Below are 25,003 nucleotides of genomic sequence, written 5' to 3'. Positions count from 1 at the left end.
TACTACAAATACCTTCCTCCTTATCTATACAGGGTGTCCTGTACAGATAAGGAGGAAGGTATTTGTAGTATGATTACTCAGGACACCCTGTACAGATAAGGAGGAAGGTATTTGTAGTATGATTATTCAGGACACCCTGTACAGATAAGGAGAAAGGTATTTGTAGTAAGATTATTCAGGACACCCTGTACAGATAAGGAGGAAGGTATTTGTAGTATGATTATTCTGGACACCCTGTATAGATAAGGAGGAAGGTATTTGTAGTAGGATTATTCAGGACACACTGTACAGATAAGGAGGAAGGTATTTGTAATATGATTATTCAGGACACCCTGTATAAATAAGGAGGAAGGTATTTGTAGTATGATTATTCAGGACACCGTGTATAGATAAGGAGGAAGGTATTTGTAGTAAAGGTATCTCATGAAGAATCCATCTATCTTACTGAATATATTATTACTCAACACTGAAAGAAATATCTAAACCATATTTACATTAGGAGTATCTGGATATGTAAGGAATTAGGGAAAGAATGATTAATATTTCCTTATTTAAATATCCAGGACGGAACTTCCCCACCNGGATGCGGGTTTTCCCCATTTATGTTCGGACTTTATGATCCATACCAAATATATCTTGTAATTTTATTCTTTCCTTCGTTCTATGATTGAATATATATATTTATATATAGAATAATACTGATTTCTTTACATAGCAATATAATGTACATAAACACTCATCTGACAAATACACTCATTAGATATACAAACCAAGATATTTTTATATATTATGATGCTTAAATTGGACCCCCCCCCCCTTCTCTAGGGTTTCCAGCTGAAGCAAATTTTCGTGCAAAAATGCGCAAATTTGCTTGCGTATTCCGCAAACTTTGCTGAATTACTGCTAATTTTCGCAAAAAAAACTTCCTTGCAAAACTAGAGTTGAATCTGCAACAAAATTGCGCAAAATGTCGCCTTTTTTAACCTTTTTGCTGGGATTTTCTTTTCTGTGCCACCTTTGAAAATAGGTTAGATTTTTCTCTCTCTTTTTATAAAGATTATGTTTGATAGACATTTAATATCCGGCAAATTTGTTTCTAAGTGTTCTTGTTTAAGTTTATCTCATTTTTCTACCGCAGGGCTTAATATTTTTTCAAAAAAAAATCATCTAAAACATTTTTTACTGATTATATTTTGTAATGTTTTTATTTGCTCCATATTGATTCAGTTGCTATCTTATTTTTCGAAGGATTATAGAAAAGTTTGTTTTACTGAAATAACATTTTTTATTTTTAAATGATGTATTTAGAGATGTGCAATGTGCATCCTTTTTCATTTTATTTTTAAGCATGTTCAAGTTATTTTCTTCACTTTTTAGGAGGCTCTTAATTATTTTAAGATGTTATTTTTTTCAAAATTTGTAAGTAGTTGCTAATATTACATCGTGTAAAATTTTTTCTCCGAAAAGGCCAAAAGTTTAAATATTTTTTGATAAACTGTTTTGATTTTTGCACAATGTAACAAACGCAATCTTGAAAAAAGACTCTAAATAGTAAAAAATGTAAGTATAAGGCCAATCACTAGAAATATTACATTCTGCCATAAGTTGGCTCCCTTGGTGTCTGGTTAATGAGCCAAGATTAGACCTATTAAAAGTTGAAGAAGAAAAATCTTTATATTTTCTTGAAACAACAATAGTGTTGAAACAAATAATTCAACGACTGAAAGCATTCAAACATTTAGAGTATAAAATCATTTTTGAAATTTAAATCAAAATTTATATAGAAAGTCGTCTTCGTTGTATTGATATGGACGACGACGACGACTGTATCAAAAGTTTTAGATAATTCTTCTGAATACTTATTTATGAAGAGCAAACAATTTCTTAGATATCCTTAACACTGTTCTCAATGCAAACAAAACTTATTAGATTTGAAATGTTTTAGTTATTTGATATTTCGAACAAAATATACGGTATTTCAAACATATATTCGATATTTCGATCAAAATATTCGGTATTTCGAACAAAATATTTGATATTTTTAACAAAATATTCTATATTTCCACAAAATATTCGGTATTTCCACAAAATATTTGATATTTCGAAATAAATATTCGATATTTCGAACAAAATATTCAATATTTTTAACAAAATATTCAATATTTTTAACAAAATATTCTATATTTCAACAAAATACTTGATATTTCGAACAAATATTCAATATTTCGAAATAAATATTCGATATTTCGAACAAAATATTCGGTATTTTTAACAAAATACTCGATATTTCGATCAAAATATTCGGTATTTTGATCAAAATATTCGATATTTCGAACAAAATATTCGATATTTTTAACAAAATATTTGATATTTCCACAAAATATTCGATATTTCCACAAAATATTTGATATTTCGAACAAATATTCAATATTTCGAAATACATATTCGATATTTCGAACAAAATATTTGATATTTCGAACAAAATATTCGGTATTTCGAACAAAATATTTTGATATTTCGAACAACATATTCGATATTTCTAACAAACTTTAGATCGTTTTTAAACAAATCCCAATCCTGCTCTCTAGCACTAGAATTTTACCATTTTCTTCTCAATATATTTCGCCAAAAACTTTGGCATCATCAGGAGTTCGTCCTTACTCTTTTGAAGAGTATTGAATAACAAAGTATTCGATATTTCCACAAAATATTTGATATTTCCACAAAATATTTGATATTTTCACAAAATATTCGATAATTCGAACAAATATTCGATATTTCGAAAAAAATATTCGAAACTTCGAAGAAAATGTTCAGAGCTGAAAACTAGAAATTAAATTAGTCTCGAGATTAGCAAAAAGAGAGGATTAAGCATTGATCTCGATATCCACCGTTCTAAAGATTTCAGCTGAGTTTTTAATCTGTAGAAACGAAGTTTGTTTTCTTGTTTACATCCTTTCTTGTAAACACATTTCAGTCTTTCATCTTCATTTTTCAATAACTTTCATTTTGTTAATTTGTTCACTCACTCCATTGTAATATGCAACCTTGAAGAATTCTTTTAATACATCGAGTTTGTGTCATTAACATTTGATGGGGCAATCCTTAACTTTTTAGTAAAGGATGCTTGAGGTTTGATAGCCTTTGCCGAAATAACAATCAGAAGTAATTTTCTTTCTAAAAAATTTTCTAAATGTGTCATCTTAACTCGTTTTTTGTTTTGTGATTTTTTCTTTTTTTATACATTTTTTTACATTTCTTCTTTCAGGTCTATTTATTTCTTTATTTTCCCTTTTCTATATTTCTGTATTTTTTATTTTTTATTTACATTGTCCACTTCATATCCCCTCACTCCAACCTTTTTATCTTTCTCTTTGATATACAGTTTAAACAAGCGAACCAGGCTTACTTGTTCACAATAGCTGAAATATCTCAAGATTATGGGTTATATACTCTGACACAGGGTGTCTCAGAAAAGTTTTAAGATTATGGGTTCCATACTCTGTACAGTGTACTGGGTGTCTAAGAAAAGTTCCTAGACCTCACTACAGAAAGCACGCTCTATTTATGTTACAAATAAATTGATTTGTTAAAAAACACTATTTTTTTCAAAGTTAAATAGGATTCGATCTTTTCATTCAAATCAATAGGGATCCAGTAAAAACTGAGACAGGGATATACATATATTTTCGTTAAATTCATAAGATTTTTACGGTTTTCGTCCTGATAACAATAAATGGTTGTTTTGGTCTTAGGGGGCTGGTCAAATTAATAAAAATACATTTTTTGGCAAATATTTAATCCTCTTAAATAAGGAAATATTCTTTAAGACATTTTTTTTCTTAATCTATATTAAAAGGTCCAGATCATTTTTATAGAAAAGTACAATACAATCAAATATATTTTCTTTTTCTGATTTAGCTACTTAGCTAAATCAAAAAGAAAATATATTTTATTTTATTTTTTTTCTTTGTCTTGGGTCCTAGACGTTTATAGGAGATACGGTAAATGTTAACTGTATTAAATACTAATGTAACAAAGAATATTTAGGGTGGGGGACAAATACAAAATTATATATTTAAAAAAAACAGACTAATGTAAAGTAGCACTTTCTTGTAAAAATGTGTGGTATAAAGCTAGAACTGTATAATGACTAGTTGCTCTGTGGCTTTTTTGTGGCAAACTGAATATTTTATTATATTAAAACTTGACACTGTGGATCTGTATAGAATAGTTTATCTATGTATAGTATCTCTATGACACTCTTGATCTGTATAGAATAGTTAATCTATGTATGGTATCTCTATGACACTGTGGATCTGTATAGAATGTTTACTCTATGTATAGTATCTCTATGACACTGTGGATCTGTATAGAATGTTTACTCTATGTATAGTATCTCTATGACACTGTGGATCTGTATGGAATGTATACTCTATGTATAATATCTCTGTGAAGCTTGACACTGTGGATCTGTATAGAATATTTACTCTGTGTATATAATCTCTATGACACTGTGGATCTGTATAGAATAGTTAATCTGTGTATAATATCTCTGACACTCTTGATCTGTATAAAATGTTACTCTATGTATAGTATCTCTATGACACTGTGGATCTGTATAGAATGTTTACTCTATGTATAAAATCTCTATGACACTGTGGATCTGTATAGAATGTTACTCTATGTATAGTATCTCTATGACACTGCGGATCTATATAGAATGTTTACTCTATGTATAAAATCTCTATGATACTGCGGATCTGTATAGAATGTTAACTCTATGTATAAAATCTCTATGATACTGCGGATCTGTATAGAATGTTTACTCTATGTATAAAATCTCTATGATACTGCGGATCTGTATAGAATGGTTGCAGTACTCTAATCTTGTCATAAAACCTGACTATCTGCCCTCACCTCCACCAACATATTGGGTTATGAGACTTAAAAGACTAAAATATCACACTTAATGTAAATTGAGCACATTTTATACCTTAAAGCGTTTAAAAAGTGGAAACTAAAAATGCTTCAAGGTCAGAAATCGTTTACTTACTTTGCAACATGCCCTATACAAACAACTTTTTTGTACCTTAATTTAAAAAAAGCGAAGACTTTTGCATCTAACTTTGCTCTCATTATTATCCTTTGATCCATTTAGTCCACAAGACTTAGTCAAATTTTTCAACTAAAGAATTTATTTCTCTGAAAGCTGATTTTCAGCAATAGATATTTATTAGGGAAAAATCTTACTTCACGAAAAGCTAGGGATAGTGGTGAGAGATACTTTCTAGAAAATATATATCTCTGGTAGCTTGCTAAGCAGTTGACAAACTTACCAGATAAATTATTAAATTAATAAGATCTGACAGTTCAAAGCTGTGAAACAGATATTGCTCCAGGTTTAGAAATACAAGTGTACACTGGTATAGTGCAAACCAGTGTATAGGAGGGTACAATACAAGCCAGTGTATACTAGGGTACAGTACACACCACAGTACAAACCTGTGTATAATAGTATACACCTGTGTATACTAGGGTACAGTACACACCAGTGTATACTAGGGTACAGTACACACCATTGTATACTAGGGTACAGTACACACCATTGTATACTAGGGTACAGTACACACCTGTGTAAACTAGGGTACAGTACACACCAGTGTTAACTAGGGTACAGTACACACCTGTGTAAACTAGGGTACAGTACACACCAGTGTTAACTAGGGTACAGTACAAACCTGTGTATACTAGAGTAAGTACACACCTGTGTATACTAGGGTACAGAACACACTAGTGTATACTTGGGTATTGTACACACCAGTGTATACTAGGGTACAGTACAAACCTGTGTATACTAGGGTACAGCACAAACCTGTGTATACTAGGGTACAGTACAAACCTGTGTATACTAGGGTACAGTACAAACCTGTGTATACTAGGGTACAGTACAAACCTGTGTATACTAGGGTACAGTACACACCAGTGTATACTAGGGTACAGTACACACCAGTGTATACTAGGGTACAGTAAAAACCTGTGTGTACTAGGGTATACAGTACACACCAGTATATATTAGGGTACAGTACAAAACTGTGTATACTACTAGGGTACAATACAAACCTGTGTATACTAGGGTACAGTACAAAACTGTGTATACTAGGGTACAATACAAACCTGTGTATACTAGGGTACAGTACAAAACTGTGTACACTAGTGTATACTTGGGTATTGTACACACCAGTGTATACTAGGGTACAGTACAAACCTGTGTATACTAGGGTACAGTACAAAACTGTGTATACTAGGGTACAATACAAACCTGTGTATACTAGGGTACAGTACAAAACTGTGTACACTAAGGTACAGTACAAACCTGTTCATACTATATTGGGTACAATACAAGCAAAGTCATCCATGATGAAAGCCTCGTAGGAAAAAATATATTTAATTTTTAAACCTTCTTTTTTGGTTTCCCCTATATTGCTTATTGGATAGTATGGAATGGTAGTATGGTGTTGCCAAATGTTGGTATATATCAACATGTATTTCCTATTCAGATTGTTAAGTGCCACCAATCCACTTCATAGACTTCATGTCCGACCTTTTATTGCAAATGGATTGGAATTCAGATCCTAAGAGGGGACCAGAGACAAGTTGTTAGTTAGATCTTCTATTGCAAATGGATTCTAATTCAGATCCTGAGAGGGGACCAGAGACAAGTTGTTAGATCTTTTCATCTTACACCAATTTTTTAGATCTATATAGATCCCTATTATCTACCAGATCCTGCTCTTATTATCTACCAGATCCTTCTCCTATTATCTACCAGATCCTTCTCCTATTATGTACCAGATCCTTCTCCTATTATCTACCAGATCCTTCTCTACCAGATCCTTCTCCTAATATCTACCTGATCCTTCTCCTAATATCTACCAAATCCTTCTCCTATTATCTACCAGATCCTTTTCCTATTATCTACCAGATCCTTCTCCTATTATCTACCAGATCCTTCTCCTAATATCTACCTGATCCTTCTCCTAATATCTACCAAATCCTTCTCCTATTATCTACCAGATCCTTTTCCTGTTATCTACCAGATCCTTTTCCTATTATCTACCAGATCCTTCTCCTACTATCTACCAGATCCTTCTATTATCTACCAGATCCTTATCTTATTATTTAACTTATCCTTCTCCTATTATCTACCCGATCCTTCTCCTATTATTTACAAGATTTGTTTCCTATTATTTACCAGATCCTTCTCCTATTATCCACCAGATCCTTCCATTATCTACCAGATCATTTTCCTATTATCTACCAGATCCTTCTATTATCTACCAGCTCCTTCTCCTATTATCTACCAGCTCCTTCTCCTATTATCTACCAGATCCTTTTCCTATTATCTACCAGTTCCTTTTCCTATTATCTACCAGATGTTTCCTCCTATCCCAGTTTAGGAAGCTAGTCCTAAGTTATTGTGACTTAAGTCTAAACAGATTTGTTCCATCAGTCCAAGCCTCCCAAGTTTTCCTTTCAAGTTCTGATTCGTCCCTTCTCTTTAATATAGTTGTTTCATCTTTGGAGGAGTGTTTCTTCAAACCTTTCTCTTAAAGATTTATTCTTTTGTTTGTATGTTTGGTTGGTTGGTTGGTTTCTTGGTTGCTTGCTTGGTTGCTTGGTTTCTTGGTTGCTTGGTTTGTTGGTTGGTTGCTTGCTTGCTTGGTTGGTTGGTTGCTTGGTTGGTTTCTTGCTTGCTTGGTTTGTTGGTTTCTTGGTTGTTTGGTTGTTTGGTTGGTTGGTTGGTTGGTTGGTTGGTTGGTTGGTTGGTTGGTTTCTTGGTTGCTTGCTTGGTTGCTTGGTTGCTTCGTTGCTTGGTTGCTTCGTTGCTTGGTTGCTTCGTTGCTTGGTTGCTTCGTTGCTTGGTTTTTTGTTTGTTTGTTTGTTTGTCTTGTTTTTTTTGTTAATTTTTTGTTTGTTTGTTGGTTTGTATCTTGTTTGGTTGTTTGCTAGGTTTGTCTGTTTGTTTGTTTATTTGGTTTGGGTGTTTGATTGTTGTTTGTTGGGTGGTTGGTTTATTGGTTTGGTTTGTTGTTTGTTTGTTGGTATATTCCTTGTTTGGTTGTTTGTTGGATAGTTTATTTGTTTGTAAGCATAGAAGGTTGCAATTTTCAGTAAGTGTGCAATATCAACATTGGAGCTTGCAATTTGTTTGCCATTTTATCCAACTTGAGATAATAAAAGAACTCACAGTTTGTCTTTATATTTATACTTAGCACTTGTATCCTCAGAATTAACAGTTTATACTTGAGTACACGAAGTACACCAGAACATATGTTTTTCAACTAGGGTATCCACAGAATTAACAGTTTATACTTTAGTACACNGATAATAAAAGAACTCACAGTTTGTCTTTATATTTATACTTAGCACTTGTATCCTCAGAATTAACAGTTTATACTTGAGTACACGAAGTACACCAGAACATATGTTTTTCAACTAGGGTATCCACAGAATTAACAGTTTATACTTTAGTACACAAGTACACCCAAACATATGTTTTTAAATAGCACATGTATCCACAGAATTAACAGTTTATACTTGAGTACACGAAATACACCCAAACAGATGTTTTTGAACTAGCACTTGTATCCACAGAATTAACAGTTTATATTTGAGTACACGAAATACACCCAAACACATGTTTTTGAACTAGCACTTGTATCCACAGAATTAACAGTTTATACTTGAGTACACGAAATACACCTAAACATATGTTTTAAACTACAGGGTTACCCACAAAGGATGATACTGTCAAGACGACTTGAAACTTTAAAGATATGCTGATTCTTAGGTTAAATTAGGTTTTCTGGCTCGAATTAAATCTTGAAATGACTCTTTCTGTCGTTTGGAATAATTTTGTTACAAATATTTTTAACGTTCCAACATCCCTGAATATTTGTAAACCAATATTTTGTTATTGTTTATCAATATTAATATTAATAACTCTTGATGTTAATTTATGTCTTAAGAGTTAAATCATTTTAGGAATTCCACTTTTTTGACAGAAAACATTTTCATTTAAAGTCTTTCTGTCTTTTGTCCTGTTTTTTTTTGTCAGTGAATGGTGGATTGTCTGTTATGTTCTGGTTTTTTTTGTCTGTGTATGGTGAATTGTCTGTCATGTCCTGTTTTTTTTGTCTGTGCATGGTAAATTGTCTGTTATGTTCTGGTTTTTTTGTCTGTGTATGGTGAATTGTCTGTCATGTCCTGTATTTTTGTCTGTGCATGGTGAATTGTCTGTCATGTCCTGTTTTTTTTTGTCTCTGAATGGTGGATTGTCTGTGCATGGTGAATTTTCTGTCATGTTGTTTTTTGTCTGTGCATGGTAAATTGTCTCATGTTCTGGTTTTTTGTCTATGCATGGTGAATTATCTATCATGTCCTGTTTTTTTCTGTGCATGGTGAAATTGTCTGTCATGTTCTGGTTTTTTGTCTGTCAATGGTGAATTGTCTGTCATGTCCTGTTTTTTGTCTGTGCATGGTGAACTGTCTGTTATGTTCTGGTTGTTTTTGTTTGTTAGATGTTTTTCTGTTGGTGTTCTGTCTTTGTGTTACGGTTTCTGTTTGTCTGAGTGTTTTATGTCTGTACGTTTAATCTTTCTGTTTATTTGCTGGTTTTCTGTCTGTTTGTCTGTATGTTATCTATATGTTATAGGTTTTCTTGACATTTAACAGGGTCTTTTATTTTAAATTCTACAGCCAAGTTTTTTATTTCATTTTTTGATGGGGGGGGGGGAGATAAATTTATATTTTAAATATTTGAATTTTTTTTGAGAATTGATGGTTAATATTTCCCCTTGCATTAGTGTCCCCTGTAGAGTATAATTTTAACAATATATCCGTTTCCCGTTATCTGACCCAGCCCTGTATCAAATTATATGGAATATTGAACCCTAACCCCCCCCCCCTTCACCTTCTAACTTATGTTTTCATTTATTTATCATTTTTATAAGATTTCTTCTTTGTATAATTTCGTAATTTCTTTTTTCCGTTCTGTTTTCTTCAATTTGCATTTTTCACTCTTATTTTTAAGTTTTCTTCTTTTTCGCTGATTTTATACACGCGTTCCACTCCAACCCCCAACCCACCTTCAGCCTTCTAATTTCATTTATTCTTAATCTTTTTCTCTATTCTTTACTTTTTTAGATTTTTGTATTATATGCTTCTCGCCGATTTGTTGTCATTTATTTATCATTTTTATCTCGAAATTAGATTTCTTTTTCATATCTTTTCGTTAATTCTTTTTACCGTCATGCAATTTGCTCCTGGCCCTATTCATTCTTTTCTTACGTTTTCCTTTTTTTTAATTTTACGTTTTTTCTTCTTTCGCTGTTCTATCTCTAGGCTCCTCCCCTCTAACCTTTGCTTTTTTATGAATTCTATAAATCTTTTCTCCTTTTAAGCTTTTTTTCCTTAGATTTGGGTTCTTCTATTTTTAGTGGTTTTTACCCCCCCCCCTCTCCGTTCTTTCTCTTGGTATAAGTTAACAGAACGCAGAAATTCATTTCCGTCACTAAGTTGAGCTTCTAAAATTTTCATTTCCTTGGTAAAACAGAAGATTTTATTAAATATACATTTAATCACAGCTTTAAATATAATTCTGCTTATAATGTTTGATTAATTAATTATTTTGTTCATTTAATCTGTTAATTCGTTAATCGATCGGTTGATCAAATTTAATCGCTAGGCTAATGCAAGGCAAGACTGATCAATTTAGCCTTTCCCTCAACCCTTCATTCATCCTAAAGTTAATCCTTTCATTCATCCTTTCTTTCATCCTTTCATTTATCCTTTCATTTATCCTTTCATTCATCCTTTCATTCATCCTTCTATTCATCTTTTCATTCATTCTTTCATTCATTCTTTCATTCATCCTTTCTTTCATCCTTTCTTTCATCCTTTCATTCATCCTTTCATTCATCATTTTATTCATCCTTCCACTCATCCTTTCATTCATCTTTTCATTCATCCTTTCATTCATTCTTTCTTTCATCCTTTCTTCCATCCTTTCTTTCATCTTTAATCCTTTCATTTATCCGTTCATTCATCCTTTCATTCATCCTTTCATTAATACTTTCGTTCATCCTTTCATTCATCCTTTCATTCATTCTTTCATTCATTCTTTCATTTATCCTTTCATACATTCTTTCTTTTATTCTTTCATTTATCATTTCATTCATCCTTTCATTCATCTTAATAATCATCCTTTCATCCATCCTTTCATTCATTCTTTCTTTTATCCTTTCATTAATCCTTTCGTTCATCTTTATAATTATCCTTATTATTTCTATTATTATTAATTAATTGTTAGATTTATTTATTTGATGTATTGTTAGTTTGATTGATTGATTGATATAAAATGTATTCTAGGTACAAGGATATATCTCCGTATGACCAAACTAGAGTCCTGCTCTCCTCCTGTCCTAGCGGAGACTACATCAACGCTAACCATGTTGTAGTCGATATTCCAGGCAGCGGGGTAGTCAATAGATATATTGCTACTCAGGTAATGTCATTTTAATTGTCCTCTAATCTAATAAAAGAATATTCCAGGGCCCCTGTCCTATAATAAAATTATATTCTAAGGCCCCCTGTCCTATAATAAAAGAATATTCTAGGGCCCCCTTGTCCTATAATAAAAGAATATTCCAGGGCCCCCTAATATGATAAACGAATTTTCCAGGGCCCCCTGTCTCACACCTGTCTTGAGTTCTGGTATATGGTCTGGGAGCACGAGATTCCTCTGCTCATCATGCTCACTACCGTCGTGGAGAGGGGCAGAGCCAAGTGCCACAAGTACTGGCCTGATCTTGATAGGTAGGAGGTGGTATTCACTCTCATTCTGGTATTCACTCTCATTCTGGTATTCACTCTCATTCTGGTATTCACTCTTATTCTGGTATTCGCTCTCATTCTGATATCCACTCTCATTCTGTTATTTACTCTCATTCTGATATTCACTCTAATTCTGATATTCACTCTCATTCTGGTATTTACTCTCATTCTGGTATCAAAACTTTTTGTGAAATTTATTATTCTCCTGACATTTTACTTTTTATATTAACTTTTTTCTTGTATCCAATCTTATTCTGAAATCCAATCTCTTTCTGATCTCCAATCTCTTCGTGATATATTTTTCTGATATTTAATGTTTTTCTAAAGTCTACCGTGTTTTTAACATCCTTTTTTTCTGAGATTCAATCATTTATTCATATATCTATATATCTATTGATCAAATATTCAAAGAAGTAATATTATTTTATTGAAAGTAATTTTACCCCAAAAAAAATTTTAATATTTTTATTATTTTAAAGACCCCTGAAAATAATCCGAAAAACAAGGTTACACAGAACATTAAATTCCAAATTAAAATAAGGAAAGGTTAAGTTTGCTTTAACCCGAGATCTAGATCAATATATTCCTTGAAGAAACACAATTTCGAATATATATACATCGTTTATAAAAACATTTCAAACATATCTGTCTGAGGACAACCGAATGGAACCGAATGGAACATTCTAATGGATTTATCCAAACATCTTTTTCTACGCTGTTTAAACTTTATTTTAAAGAAAAATGTTGATTTAAATTTTTTGTAAGAAAAATGATGCTTTCAGTAGTTGGGAAACTAAGATTTTTATTTTATTTTTTATTAGTTTTTTCGTTAGTAAGCAAGTGAATAAATATTTATTTATAACAACAAAATACGAAATTAAGTGTTATAAGAAAAAAATTTCAAAAACCTCCAAAATTAATAATTATAATAATCAACCAGAGTAGTCTCAGTTTTTTATATTAATTTATTATTGTATATATCTATAAAAGTTTTGTAGAATCTAAAAAAATCCAAAAACGATTTTGAACCGAAGCCCAATGATATCTATTTCGCTTGCTTATTTTATCACATGTTCTGCATCCAATAAACATCTATCGTCCCCAGTTTTTTGTATAGTAACTTGCATGAAACTATGCCAGGGAAGATATTTGTTTACGGCGGTCGAAATAAAAAAATTTGCCTAAAAAAATTATCATTGTTAAAATTTTAGAAAATCCACCAAATTCAAAAGTTAAAATTGTTACTAGAACAAGGATGCGAAAAGCCCAATAAAACATTATAACATGATAAAACGTAATACGTATTTTATATCTATATATATATATATATATTGTGTATGTGATGATGGGGTAGTATTTGCATATGATTAGCATACACACATAATTCCTCCTGGACACACAAGGGTATTCTAACCACGTAGAGGTCTTAGAGGCAGTGTACTCATTCTCCTTCAAACTCATACATTTATACCCCCCTCCCCACACCAAACATGTATCTCTCTTCCAACTCATACATTTATACCCCCTACCCACACCAAACATGTATCTCTCTTCCAACTCATACATTTATACCCCCCTACCCACACCAAACATGAATCTCACTTCCAACTCACACATTTATACCCCCCTACCCACACCAAACATGAATCTCTCTTCCGACTCACATATTTATACCCCCTACCCACACCAAACATGAATCTCTCTTCCAACTCGTACATTTATACCCCCCTACCCACACCAAACATGAATCTCACTTCCAACTCACACATTTATACCCCCCTACCCACACCAATTATGAATCTCTCTTCCAACTCATACATTTATACCCCCCTACCCACACCAAACATGAATCTCTCTTCCAACTCACACATTTATACCCCTTACCCACACCAAACATGAATCTCTCTTCCAACTCACACATTTATACCCCCCTACCCACACCAAACATGTATCTCTCTTCCAGCTCATACATTTATACCCCCCTACCCACACCAAACATGTATCTCTCTTCCAGCTCATACATTTATACCCATTACCCCCCTACCCACACCAAACATGTATCTCTCTTCCAATTCGATATACCTCTTCCCCCTTAAAAAAATACCCCTTTCATACATTTTTACCGTCCTTCCTCGACAAATTTATAACCCCCCATTTCGCCCGATTATAAGCCCTCAAATAGTTCCAACAAACATTATTTTTATTTTATCACAATGGTAAGCGTGGCCCCATTTTCATCCTCATGTGTTGCATTGCATCCTCTTTAAAATATATCATTATATCTCTTTTCCACTTTGCCTCGTTAAACAGAAGGGTTTATCGTCCTTCGCTTCAAACTAACACCCTCTCATATATTTTGTTATAAAATATTATTTTTTGTGTTTTTATCACTGTATGTGTGTAAATAATTTTTGTTTTGAAAGTGGGAAAAATTTGCCCGTTGAAGTCCAATTTTATTTTATTTTAAACTTTAAAACCTTTATAATCACTACGCTAACCCCCTGGGTCAAGTGAGGTGGGTTATTCTTCAAAATATAGACCCTTCCACCCTCAAGAAAATGAGCTAACTGTCCTAGATATATATGCACTGTTCCAATTTTCCGCATTTACGGTTGAGAGAGAATTTTATTCTGATTTCTCCCCTTCCATCTTTTCATATTGTAGACATGTGTCAAACTTTGAATTGGATAAGGTTTAGAAACCAGTTAGATACACACGCCTCAAATCCGTCCTTACAAATATCTTTCAGAGCTCCCTCTTATACTAGACTTTACCCTTTCACCCGGGAAAATCCGGGAAATGTTTCTCATAATCCCGTCCGATAACTTTTAAACTGATATTTCATGTGATCCCTTTTCATGGGATCAGGGGTGTTATCATAGGGGGGGGGAGGGGGGGGAACGTTAAAAAGCCCCCCCCGGACAAATTTCTGAACACGTACGTACGTAAAATTTGTGTCTTTGAATGCATTTTTATTAGAATCCTTTTTGCATTCATATTTATTACGAAGCATGACAAAGCATACAATTTATAATACAATCTGGGCCCGTCTAATCAGAATAGGTTGATTGATTTGTTGACCCAAACTTCTATAATATGAACCCAGAAAGCATTACCGTGAAACTTTTTGAATAAATCGAAATGACTTATTTTTAAGAAAACAAGAAACTTTCTAGAGAATTATCAAATGCTTTTAATTAGTCTAAACTTGTATTTAATAATTTGTTAATGTAAATAGAAATCGTTGTAGAAAATAAGTGATTTTTCTATTTCAAAGTTTAGTACTTTGTTTCGCGTTTTGACGAGTAAAAGTTTTTTAAAAATGGATTTTATAATCTTGATAAAAATGTTCATTATGATAAAGACCCTCAAAAAAATGTTGTTTTCTAAATAATAAAATTTAATATTTGCAGTACTGTTATGTACGGGAGTATCAGTGTTACATGTACACGGGAGGAAATCAGAAATAGTTTTGCGTACAGAGACTTTACCCTTCTTCACGCTGACCTGCCAGGTAAATAATTTAGATCATCCGGGATATAAAGTAAAAAGCTGGGTAATAAACCTACTGAGTTTAAAATATCAAAGGTTTGCACGCCATCAGGTTGAACAGATTTAGGGATAAGAAAAATTAAATTTATGGAAAATACTCAATTTATTTAGTAAGAAAAATATAAGTTAAAAAACATTTTGTGTTGCTTAAAAAATTGCTAATAAGATTAAGATAGAAAGTCAAAAATGTCCAATCATTGTAAATATTTTAATAACGGTCACATCAATTTATTGAAACCTTTCTTGTACAAGTATGTTTACAAATTGGTATTTTTGCACGTGTTTACAATCGGCAAATGTGCAAATAAATTCGCAAGTCCCAGTTCGGATTTGTTTTACTATTATTCACATATTATTGGTTTTATTGATGTTGTTAACTCGCATCAATATTTGTGATAAATATTATATAAAAGATAGCAATAGCTTTGGCACACAGCTTTGCCCGTTTTTTTCCCTTCAAAGTTAACCCAATCAACTTGAAGTTTAAACCCAAGCTGAGAACATTCCCGTGGTTCTCCCGAGTTCCTCATTCAAAATTTGCGGCGAATCGGTTAAGGAGTTTATGAGATATGATTGGACAACAGACAAACTAACTTAAAGTTTATTTATATAGCTTTAAAGTTATGTTAAACTACAGGGTGTCCGACATCAATACGGAAAGTTTATAGCTCTAAATTGCGTTTTTCAAGATTAAGCAGAAGATTTAGAAAGATTAAATTAATTTAAAACATTGTATAAGCCTACTATTAAAATTTGAAAGCAGAAAACACTATGGTTTTCAAGTATTAAGTGCATATTTCAGCGTTAAACCTTGTAGATAATTCGATATGATATGGGACGCTCTGTATATAAACAGCAAGCTGTCTTTCTATATAAAAAGTGTGCTTAAACTAGTAAACATATAGATAGATAAATATCGATCTATTTAAACATCTTGATATCTATTTATTTATTCAACCATATCTATCCAAACACCTACCTACCTACCTACCTATCTACCTATCTATCTATCTATCTGCCCAATAATACGAGCAGATCCATCTATTTGACGTGTGTATCCCCTCTCCCTGTATTAGAGAACAATCCCTTACAATCTCTACTAATTGCTATTCAAACCTGGGTCCTTAATATTCACACTCATTGCGCATACATTCATACATTTATACATTCATACATTTATACATTTATACATTTATACATTTATACATTTATACATTTATACATTTATACATTTATACATTCATACATTCATACATTCATACATTTATACATTTATACATTCATACATTTATACATTCATACATTTATACATTTATACATTTATACATTCATACATTTATACATTCATACATTTATACATTCATTCATTCATACACCTATACACCTATTCATACATTCATACATTCATACATTCACAGCACAGTGCACACTACACCTATTACTGTGCCTACATTAATACATTCACTGCACATTGTCCTTTAAATACGAGTAGGAGGGGGGGAGGGGTGAATGGGAGAAAAAATAGTTTCACTGATGTTTTGTTAATCTGTAATCTGTTTGTTTATGTTTAGATGACGCAAGACTAGTTTCTCAAATGCAGTACCTTAGCTGGCCCGACCATGGTACTCCTGACGATTCGACCGAGTTTGTCGAATTCGTCGATGATGTACGAGAAATGCGCGAGAAGTCGGCTACGGTAGCTCCGACTTTAGTTCACTGTAGCGCTGGGATCGGAAGAACTGGAGTTTTGATTTTGATGGAGTCAGCCTTATGTTTAATAGAAGCTAACCAACCTGTTTATCCATTAGATCTTACAAGGTTAGTTTTATACCATATATAGATAGTCCGGTCCAACAGTTTATGTTTAATAGAAGCAAACCAACCTGTTTATCCATTAGATCTTACAATGTTAGTTTTATACAATATATAGATAGTCCGACCCAACAGTTTATGTTTAATAGAAGCTAACCAACCTGTTTATCCATTAGATCTTACAAGGTTAGTTTTATACAATATATAGATACTCCGGCCCTACAGTTTATGTTTAATAGAAAAATATACACCACTGTCTAACTTCCATCATAACAACTGTTAAAATTTACACCACTGTCTAACTTCCATCATAACAACTGTTAAAATATACACCACTGTCTAACTTCCATCATAACAAATGTTAAAAATATACACCACTGTCTAACATCCTTTCTATTATTGCTACTGGTAAAGATGGTTCAACATATTATTTATATTCCTCCACTAATGCTGAAAACATTGTAAAAAATTAAAAAATTACTTATTGGCGAACTAGGGAAAATATGTAGAATTAAAATTACATAACGCTGAAAACTTTAGAATGAAATATCCAGAGAAGCTGATAATTTCTTGATATCCAGATTAAATATTGCTTGTTCTCCACATGAATTTAAACTCCAGATTAATTATTCGACGGGATATCTGGATATTTCATTCTAAAGTTTTCAGCCCAGGTCGCTTTAAAAACAATAAAATCAAATCAAATCAAACAAAACAGTTAATTCTCCATAGAACTGCATAAGTATGGAAGTATATTATAATGTTCCAACTTAATTCTTGAACTTTCTGGGAGAGGGGGGTGGGTCCTCCCATATTATAACCCATGTCCTAATATTCCCCGGAGTAAGAAAGGAAACAAATGTCTCTAGATTTATTCCTAAGTTTTCTCCTGGAATCCTGGTCTCGAGCTGCCAATTCCAATTAAGGTTATGAATATATTTCCTGGTGTATAAATATACTCACAGGTTCTAATATCGTTCTCACTTCCTGTATTCAGTATCCTCAAATCTGTAACCTGTATCCGGTATCCTCAAATCTATATCCCGTATCCTAAAATCTGTATCCTCAAATCCTAATATCACATTCTGTATCTAGTATCCTTAAATCTATATCCCTCATTTTTGTATCCAGTTTCCTCAAATCTGTATCCTGTATCCAGTATTCTGAAATCTGTATCCGGTATCCTGAAATCTGTATCCCGCATCCTTGTTTCCCTGTATCCTTGTATCTCTGTATCTCTGTATCTCTGTATTCCTTTATCCTTGTATCCCTGTATCTCGGTAGATCCAGGTATCTCGGTATCCTTGTATTCCTGTATCCTTTTATCCCTGTATATCGGTATCTAGGTATCCCTGTATCCCTGTATTTTGGTATCCTTGTATCCATGTATTTAGTTATCTCTGTATTCCTGTATCCCTGTATTTTGGTATCCTTGTATCCATGTATTTAGTTATCTCTGTATTCCTGTATCCCTGTATTCCTGTATCCCTGTATCCCTGTATCTCTGTATCTCTGTATTTCTGTATCCCTGAATTCCTGTATCCCTGTTTTCCTGTATCCTTGTATCCCTGTATCTCGGTATCTAAATATCCCAGTATCTCGGTATTCCTATATCCTTGTATCCATGTATATAGGTATCTCTGTATTCCTGTATCCCTGTATCTCTGTATTCCTGTATCTCTGTATCCTGTATCTATGTTTCCCTGTATTCCTGTATCCCTGTATCCCTGTATTCCTGTATCCTTGTATTCCTGTATCCCTGTATTCCTATATCCTTGTATCCCTGTATATCGGTATCTAGGTATCCCTGTATCGCTGTATCTCGGTATCCTTGTATCCCTGTATCTCTGTATCCCTGTATTTCTGCATCCCTGTATCCTTGTATCCATGTGTCAGCTCCGACCAAGTTCTGTGACTCCCTCTTTAACACTTTTTCTCTGAAGTTAATTTATTTCAGTTCTTGTCTAAAACCCACTTCTGGCATAGTTCTAACAACCGTTCCTCTTACTTAACCACGATACTCAAGATGTCACCCTTATGTTCCTTTTACTAAAACCACGATACTCAATATGTCACCCTTACCCCCTCCCCCCCTCCATAGTTCCAGCAACCGTTCCTTTTACTTAAATCATGATACTCAATATTTCATTCTTCGCGCATCATTTCTAATAGAATTTGAAACTATATATAATGTCAAAAATTAAAAAATGGTTAAACTTTCATCATATTTTTTCTAGGACAAGGTTCAAGCTTTGATCATCACTTTGATTTTCGTACATGTGCTTCTTTTAAAACTTCATTTTTTAGCATTCAGTTTTTATCTTTTTATCTTATGCTACAAATTTGCCTATTTCCTCAAACCGAATCCCTGCAATCATTGTAAAAAATACATTTATCGGTAGTGGGATGAATAGGAAAGATATTAGGATTGCATAAACCTTGGTCGAACTTAAATATTCTTCGCTTACAGGGTTGGATGCTGCATAGTGCATATATCAATACTTCCACAAACCCTTTAAGATCCGTTGGTGGAACGGCAACATTTTTGCTTCCTCGATCCGGATCCACAAAAAATACCCTAATCTGAATTGTTGAAAAAAAGAAAAATTATCAAAAATTCCCTTATCTCTGAATGGTTCATCAAGTTTTTGCATGAAAATAACAAGAGAAAAAAGAAGAAAATGATTTGAAATTCTGTAAGTTCTTGGACCTGGATCCAGATCCGGATCCATTTTTTCCAGTGCGGATCCGCATCAAAATTAAATGGATCCTAAGCACTGATATATATATATGTATCCTGAAGAATGACTAGCATGAAACATAATGTCGATACAATAATACTTCAAGTTATGTTTTGAATACTTTATATTTATATTTCAGTTTTTAAGCTTCACATTTTATTAAAAAAGAAGAAGAAATATATATGAGCATAGACTGTTATTATATATAGATATTTTATACACAACTGGTTCTGTCTACTTCCTAAAGACCCCATGGAAAATATTATTTTTATATGCGCAATTTTTTACATGATAAATTTGCGCTCTTTCCAGCTTACATGAATCAAGTAATCACCGTTCCATACAAGGATGTAATGCAAGGAAAGTTATTTCAGAAGTGTACACATCTTTTGTACTGCAGTGTACTGTCTCTGGGCGCTAATGTAAACACAAGACGGATGTCAAAGCCTAACATGGGATCCATCTTTCACATAAAAAAAATCAATGAAATATTCTGATCATAGGAAACTATTATGTGAATTATCAAAATTATCAAAATTTAATACAGACGAACGTAGATGCATCTATTCTTGTTTACAAATTCCGCCCAGAGAGAACTGGTTTCAATATGTTCTCAGAGTATATGCGACAGCAATTAACTTTCCTTGCATTCAACCTTGGTTCCATACATCTTTGTTTACATGAAAAGTGTGCTGCAGTTTCTGGGAGAAACATAAGCAAAGCTCGGCCTGAAGAGCTCTGAGCCCAAATCTTGCCATCCGTACTTTTTGCAAACATATGACTTCTTCACTTACTTACGGGGAAAAACGACCGCTTTCGGCGAAAACAAATGGAAAGCCCATTAAAATTAGATTATGTGCTGACACCTATAATTTGGGTGACATCTGGCGGACAAACACTGTAGAGTACGGAGACATACAAAGTACGTCTTATGTACGCCCGTTAAGTTGGCAAGATATGGGCTCCAAGAATGTTTACATCCATCTTTAAAAAAAAACAGTACACTTACAGGGTAGACCAGAAAGATGTAGATTAGTAAGACGACATTAAAGCAATACTGAAGTGCATTTCATGTTGTTACAAGCAAATAGCTTTACTAGGTAGTTTTTAAATCACTAAAAAGTTAAATAGGTCTGTTTACACTGCACAATTGCTGTGCCTCATGTTCATTGGACTAATTAAAGTCATAACTTGAGTTTATAAGTCGACTTCTTATTATTGTTGTTTCTCAGTTTCTGGTAAATTCCGAAGGAAAAGGTAGGTGCAGGAGGGAATATACTGGGAGGGTGGGAGGGAGAGGGGAGGATATCTCCAAGATACATTTAATTGACATGTCCAAAAAGTGAATAGATAGATTGATGTTAAAAAGTCTAAAATAGATTCGTAGACAATTACACCTAGATCAAGATAGATGGACACGGAACAGTATCAGTTCTTAATTCTGTATACTCACCCAATACAGTTTAATCTGTACACTGTACAATATCACTTCTTAATTCTGTATACTCACCCAATACGGCGCCATGACAAACTCCTGAAAGACAAACTCCTGAAAGACAAACTCCTGAAAAGACAAACTCCTGAAAGACAAACTCCTGACGAGACAAACTCCTGAAAATAAAAACTTCTGAAATACAAACTCCATAATATCAAATTTAAAAAAATGTTTCACAATTTATATTTAATCTAGCCGCAGCGCTCGGCCCAGAAAGTGTCTTAACCTAACCTAACCCTAAATAATAATAAATAAATGGATATAATTGACCATGTGGCCACAGCGCTCGGCCCCCTAGCCTGTCCTAGCCGCAGCGCTCGGCCCAGAAAGTGTCTAAACTAACCTAACCCTGAATAATAAAAAATAAATAATAATAAATTTGCTGGTTATTCTGATCATTGTAATACTTTGCTGCTTGAAGCATATTCAAATTACTAAAGATTAAGAATTTTTTATAGGATATTTGCGAATTTTTTCTCTTAAAGTTTATGAATTTTATCATATTTCATTCAGGAAAAATTTCATAATTTCAGGAGTTTGTCTTTCAGGAGTTTGTCATGGCACCCCCAATACAGTTTAATCTCTACAATGTACAATATCAGTTCTTAATTCTGTATTCTCACCTAATACAGTTTAATCTGTACACTGTACAATATCAGTTCTTAATTCTGTATTCTCACCCAATACAGTTTAATCTGTACACTGTACAATATCAGTTCTTAACTCTGTATACTCACCCAATACAGTTTAATCTGTACACTGTACAATATCAGTTCTTAACTCTGTATTCTCACCCAATACAGTTTAATCTCTACAATGTACAATATCAGTTCTTAACTCTGTATTCTCAGCCAATACAGTTTAATCTGTACACTGTACAATATCAGTTCTTAACTCTGTATTCTCAGCCAATGCAGTTTAATCTCTACACTGTACAATATCACTTCTGTATTCTCACACAATACAGTTTAATCTGTACACTGTACAATATCAGTTCTGTATTCTCACACAATACAGTTTAATCTCTACACTGTACAATATCAGTTCTTAATTCTGTATTCTCACCCAATACAGTTTAATCTCTACTCTACACTGTACAATATCAGTTAGTCATAAAAATCGGTTTCCGTTGCAATTTCAACTTGCGAAAAAATCGTCTTTCCTTAATGGTGTACATGCATTTATTCTGTACGTACAGTGTACACTGTACATTGTACAAGCAAAGATTAGTTCAAAACTAGTAAAATTACTGTTCAATGAAACTTATTAAATATTTCAGCTTTAACTGATTCCGCTTTGTGAATAAGTTAATTAAAATTTTGAAAAAAATGCTCTTTTTAGACAGAATAATTCCCGAATTTCAGTTATAAATGATATTTTATCCTAAAATTGCTGAATTTTCATATTCTTTCCATTTTCTAAATTATATNGATACAGAGTACTTGAAGTAGGTCACAGGGTGATACAGAGTACTTGGAGTAGGTTACAGGGTGATACAGAGTACTTGGAGTAGGTCACAGGGTGATACAGAGTACTTGAAGTAGGTCACAGGGTGATACAGAGTACTTGGAGTAGGTTACAGGGTGATACAGAGTACTTGGAGTAGGTCACAGGGTGATACAGAGTACTTGAAGTAGGTCACAGGGTGATACAGAGTACTTGGAGTAGGTTACAGGGTGATACAGAGTACTTGGAGTAGGTCACAGGGTGATACAGAGTACTTGAAGTAGGTCACAGGGTGATACAGAGTACTTGGAGTAGGTTACAGGGTGATACAGAGTACTTGGAGTAGGTCACAGGGTGATACAGAGTACTTGGAGTAGGTTACAGGGTGATACAGAGTACTTGAAGTAGGTCACAGGGTGATACAGAGTACTTGGAGTAGGTTACAGGGTGATACAGAGTACTTAAAGTAGGTCACAGGGTGATACAGAGTACTTGAAGTAGGTTACAGGGTGATACAGAGTACTTGGCTAGGTTACAGGGTGATTCAGAGTACTTGGAGTAGGTTGCAGGTTGATACAGAGTACTTGGAGTAGGTTACAGGGTGATAAAGAGTACTTGGAGAAGGTTACAGGTTGATACAGAGTAATTGGAGTAGGTTACAGGGTGATACCGAGTAATTGGAGTAGGTTACAGGGTGATACAGAGTAAAACTCACAGTAGGATACAGACCACAAGTTGATACAGAGGACTTATCAAAAATTTGATTTTATTTTATTTTGCAAAAAAAATTCTGACTACAAATATTCGCCAATACTTTAATCAAATTTTATCAGTTGATATCTGTTGTCAGAGAAAAATTTGGCAAATGAAATAGAAGCAAACTTATCGAGAATAGATAGGATAAGCATCCTCTAAATAGTAAAAAAAAAACGATACCCATACCGTACACAACAACAAATATCAAATGTTTCTGATATATGTTGTTTCAATTATATAATATAATTTAATAATTTTTTTGTTCAGCCAATATCGGTTTGTCTGTGAAGCCATCACCTCTGTGTATAAGAGCGGAAGGGTCAAACCACTTCCGGAGTTTTCCGCGTAGATGACGGAATTTACGCCAAGCGGACTGAATTATAAACAAATCCATCATCTGTTGTTTACTTAAGTATTTGCCACAAACTCTAATTTTCTAATCCTTATATCTTTGTAACCTGATGGTGTAAACGTTTAATATTTCAAACTTAGATTATTTTATCTAGAAAAATTCATAGTTTCAAAAATCAAAGGTTTTCGACATTGGTTGGCAACGATATAGGAATTAGAAAATCAGAGTTTGTGACATAGAATCGATTCCTTTCACAAAACTTTCCGGGGAAAAAATCTTGTGGAAATGACAAAAATTTTAGAAATGAAAAAAATGACATCACGCTTTAATCTTCCATGTACAACAACCTTGTTACCTTGTAAAGTGTACAGTGTACAGTAGTTCTTTGTTGTTCAGTGTTGTACTGTACTGTGCTCACATATACTTTTGTTGTCAATAAATTTAATGAATAAGTCATGAACATAAGGAATAAGACACATATGTTTTCAATATAAATTTTGTACAAAACACCAAAAATAGAAAATGTCCTTTTATTAATCTAAAACTGCAAATAAGACAAGTAGACTGATTATAAAATAAACCAAGGAATTTCAGAAAATTTTGTAATTAAAGTAATAAACTTAAACCTTTCTTTTAGCCATATTGGCGAGTCGTACAATTATTAATTTATCCATATTTATGTATTTGTATGTTAACATTTGAATAAAATTTGCATATCATATTTTTACACTTAATGAAGGAAACATTTAAAGAACTTTTTTCGTAATTTCTAATAGCCTTTCACATAAAGAGTGTCGTGTCTAATTCACAAAGAATATATCGTGTTTCTTATACTAAAAAAGCAAGTTGAACTCTGATAATTTCCTTCAATATTTCTGCATCATGAATTGCTTAAGTTCAAAGGGTATCGTGAACTAGACAAACCATTCTGGAAGCATATAAGATACAACT

General features: G+C 33.1%; 1 protein-coding gene and 1 long non-coding RNA gene across 2 annotated transcripts in view; both read left to right on the top strand.

The window, feature by feature from the left end:
• The window catches only part of LOC111694834 (tyrosine-protein phosphatase non-receptor type 4), a 41,688-nt gene extending 24,207 nt beyond the window's left edge, over nucleotides 1-17,481 (top strand). The window contains exons 15-18 of the mRNA XM_023463865.1: nucleotides 11,434-11,569; nucleotides 11,747-11,880; nucleotides 15,312-15,412; nucleotides 17,022-17,481. Coding sequence (XP_023319633.1) covers nucleotides 11,434-11,569; nucleotides 11,747-11,880; nucleotides 15,312-15,412; nucleotides 17,022-17,290 — 640 coding nt within the window. The 3' untranslated portion in view covers nucleotides 17,291-17,481. The remainder of the gene's footprint in view (nucleotides 1-11,433; nucleotides 11,570-11,746; nucleotides 11,881-15,311; nucleotides 15,413-17,021) is intronic.
• Nucleotides 17,482-23,939: 6,458 nt separating this feature from the next.
• Nucleotides 23,940-24,773, top strand: LOC111694835 (uncharacterized). Its single transcript, XR_002763723.1, has 2 exons — nucleotides 23,940-24,153; nucleotides 24,263-24,773. It is a non-coding gene; the product is annotated as an uncharacterized LOC111694835 (long non-coding RNA).
• The last annotated feature ends 230 nt before the right edge of the window (nucleotides 24,774-25,003 follow it).

This window comes from Eurytemora carolleeae, unplaced genomic scaffold (genome assembly GCF_000591075.1).
Source record: "Eurytemora carolleeae unplaced genomic scaffold, Eaff_2.0 scaffold67, whole genome shotgun sequence".
NCBI classification, from domain to species: Eukaryota; Metazoa; Arthropoda; class Copepoda; order Calanoida; family Temoridae; genus Eurytemora; species Eurytemora carolleeae.
The sequence above is the reverse complement of the archived record's forward strand: the minus strand, read 5'-3'. Positions and strand labels throughout refer to the sequence as shown.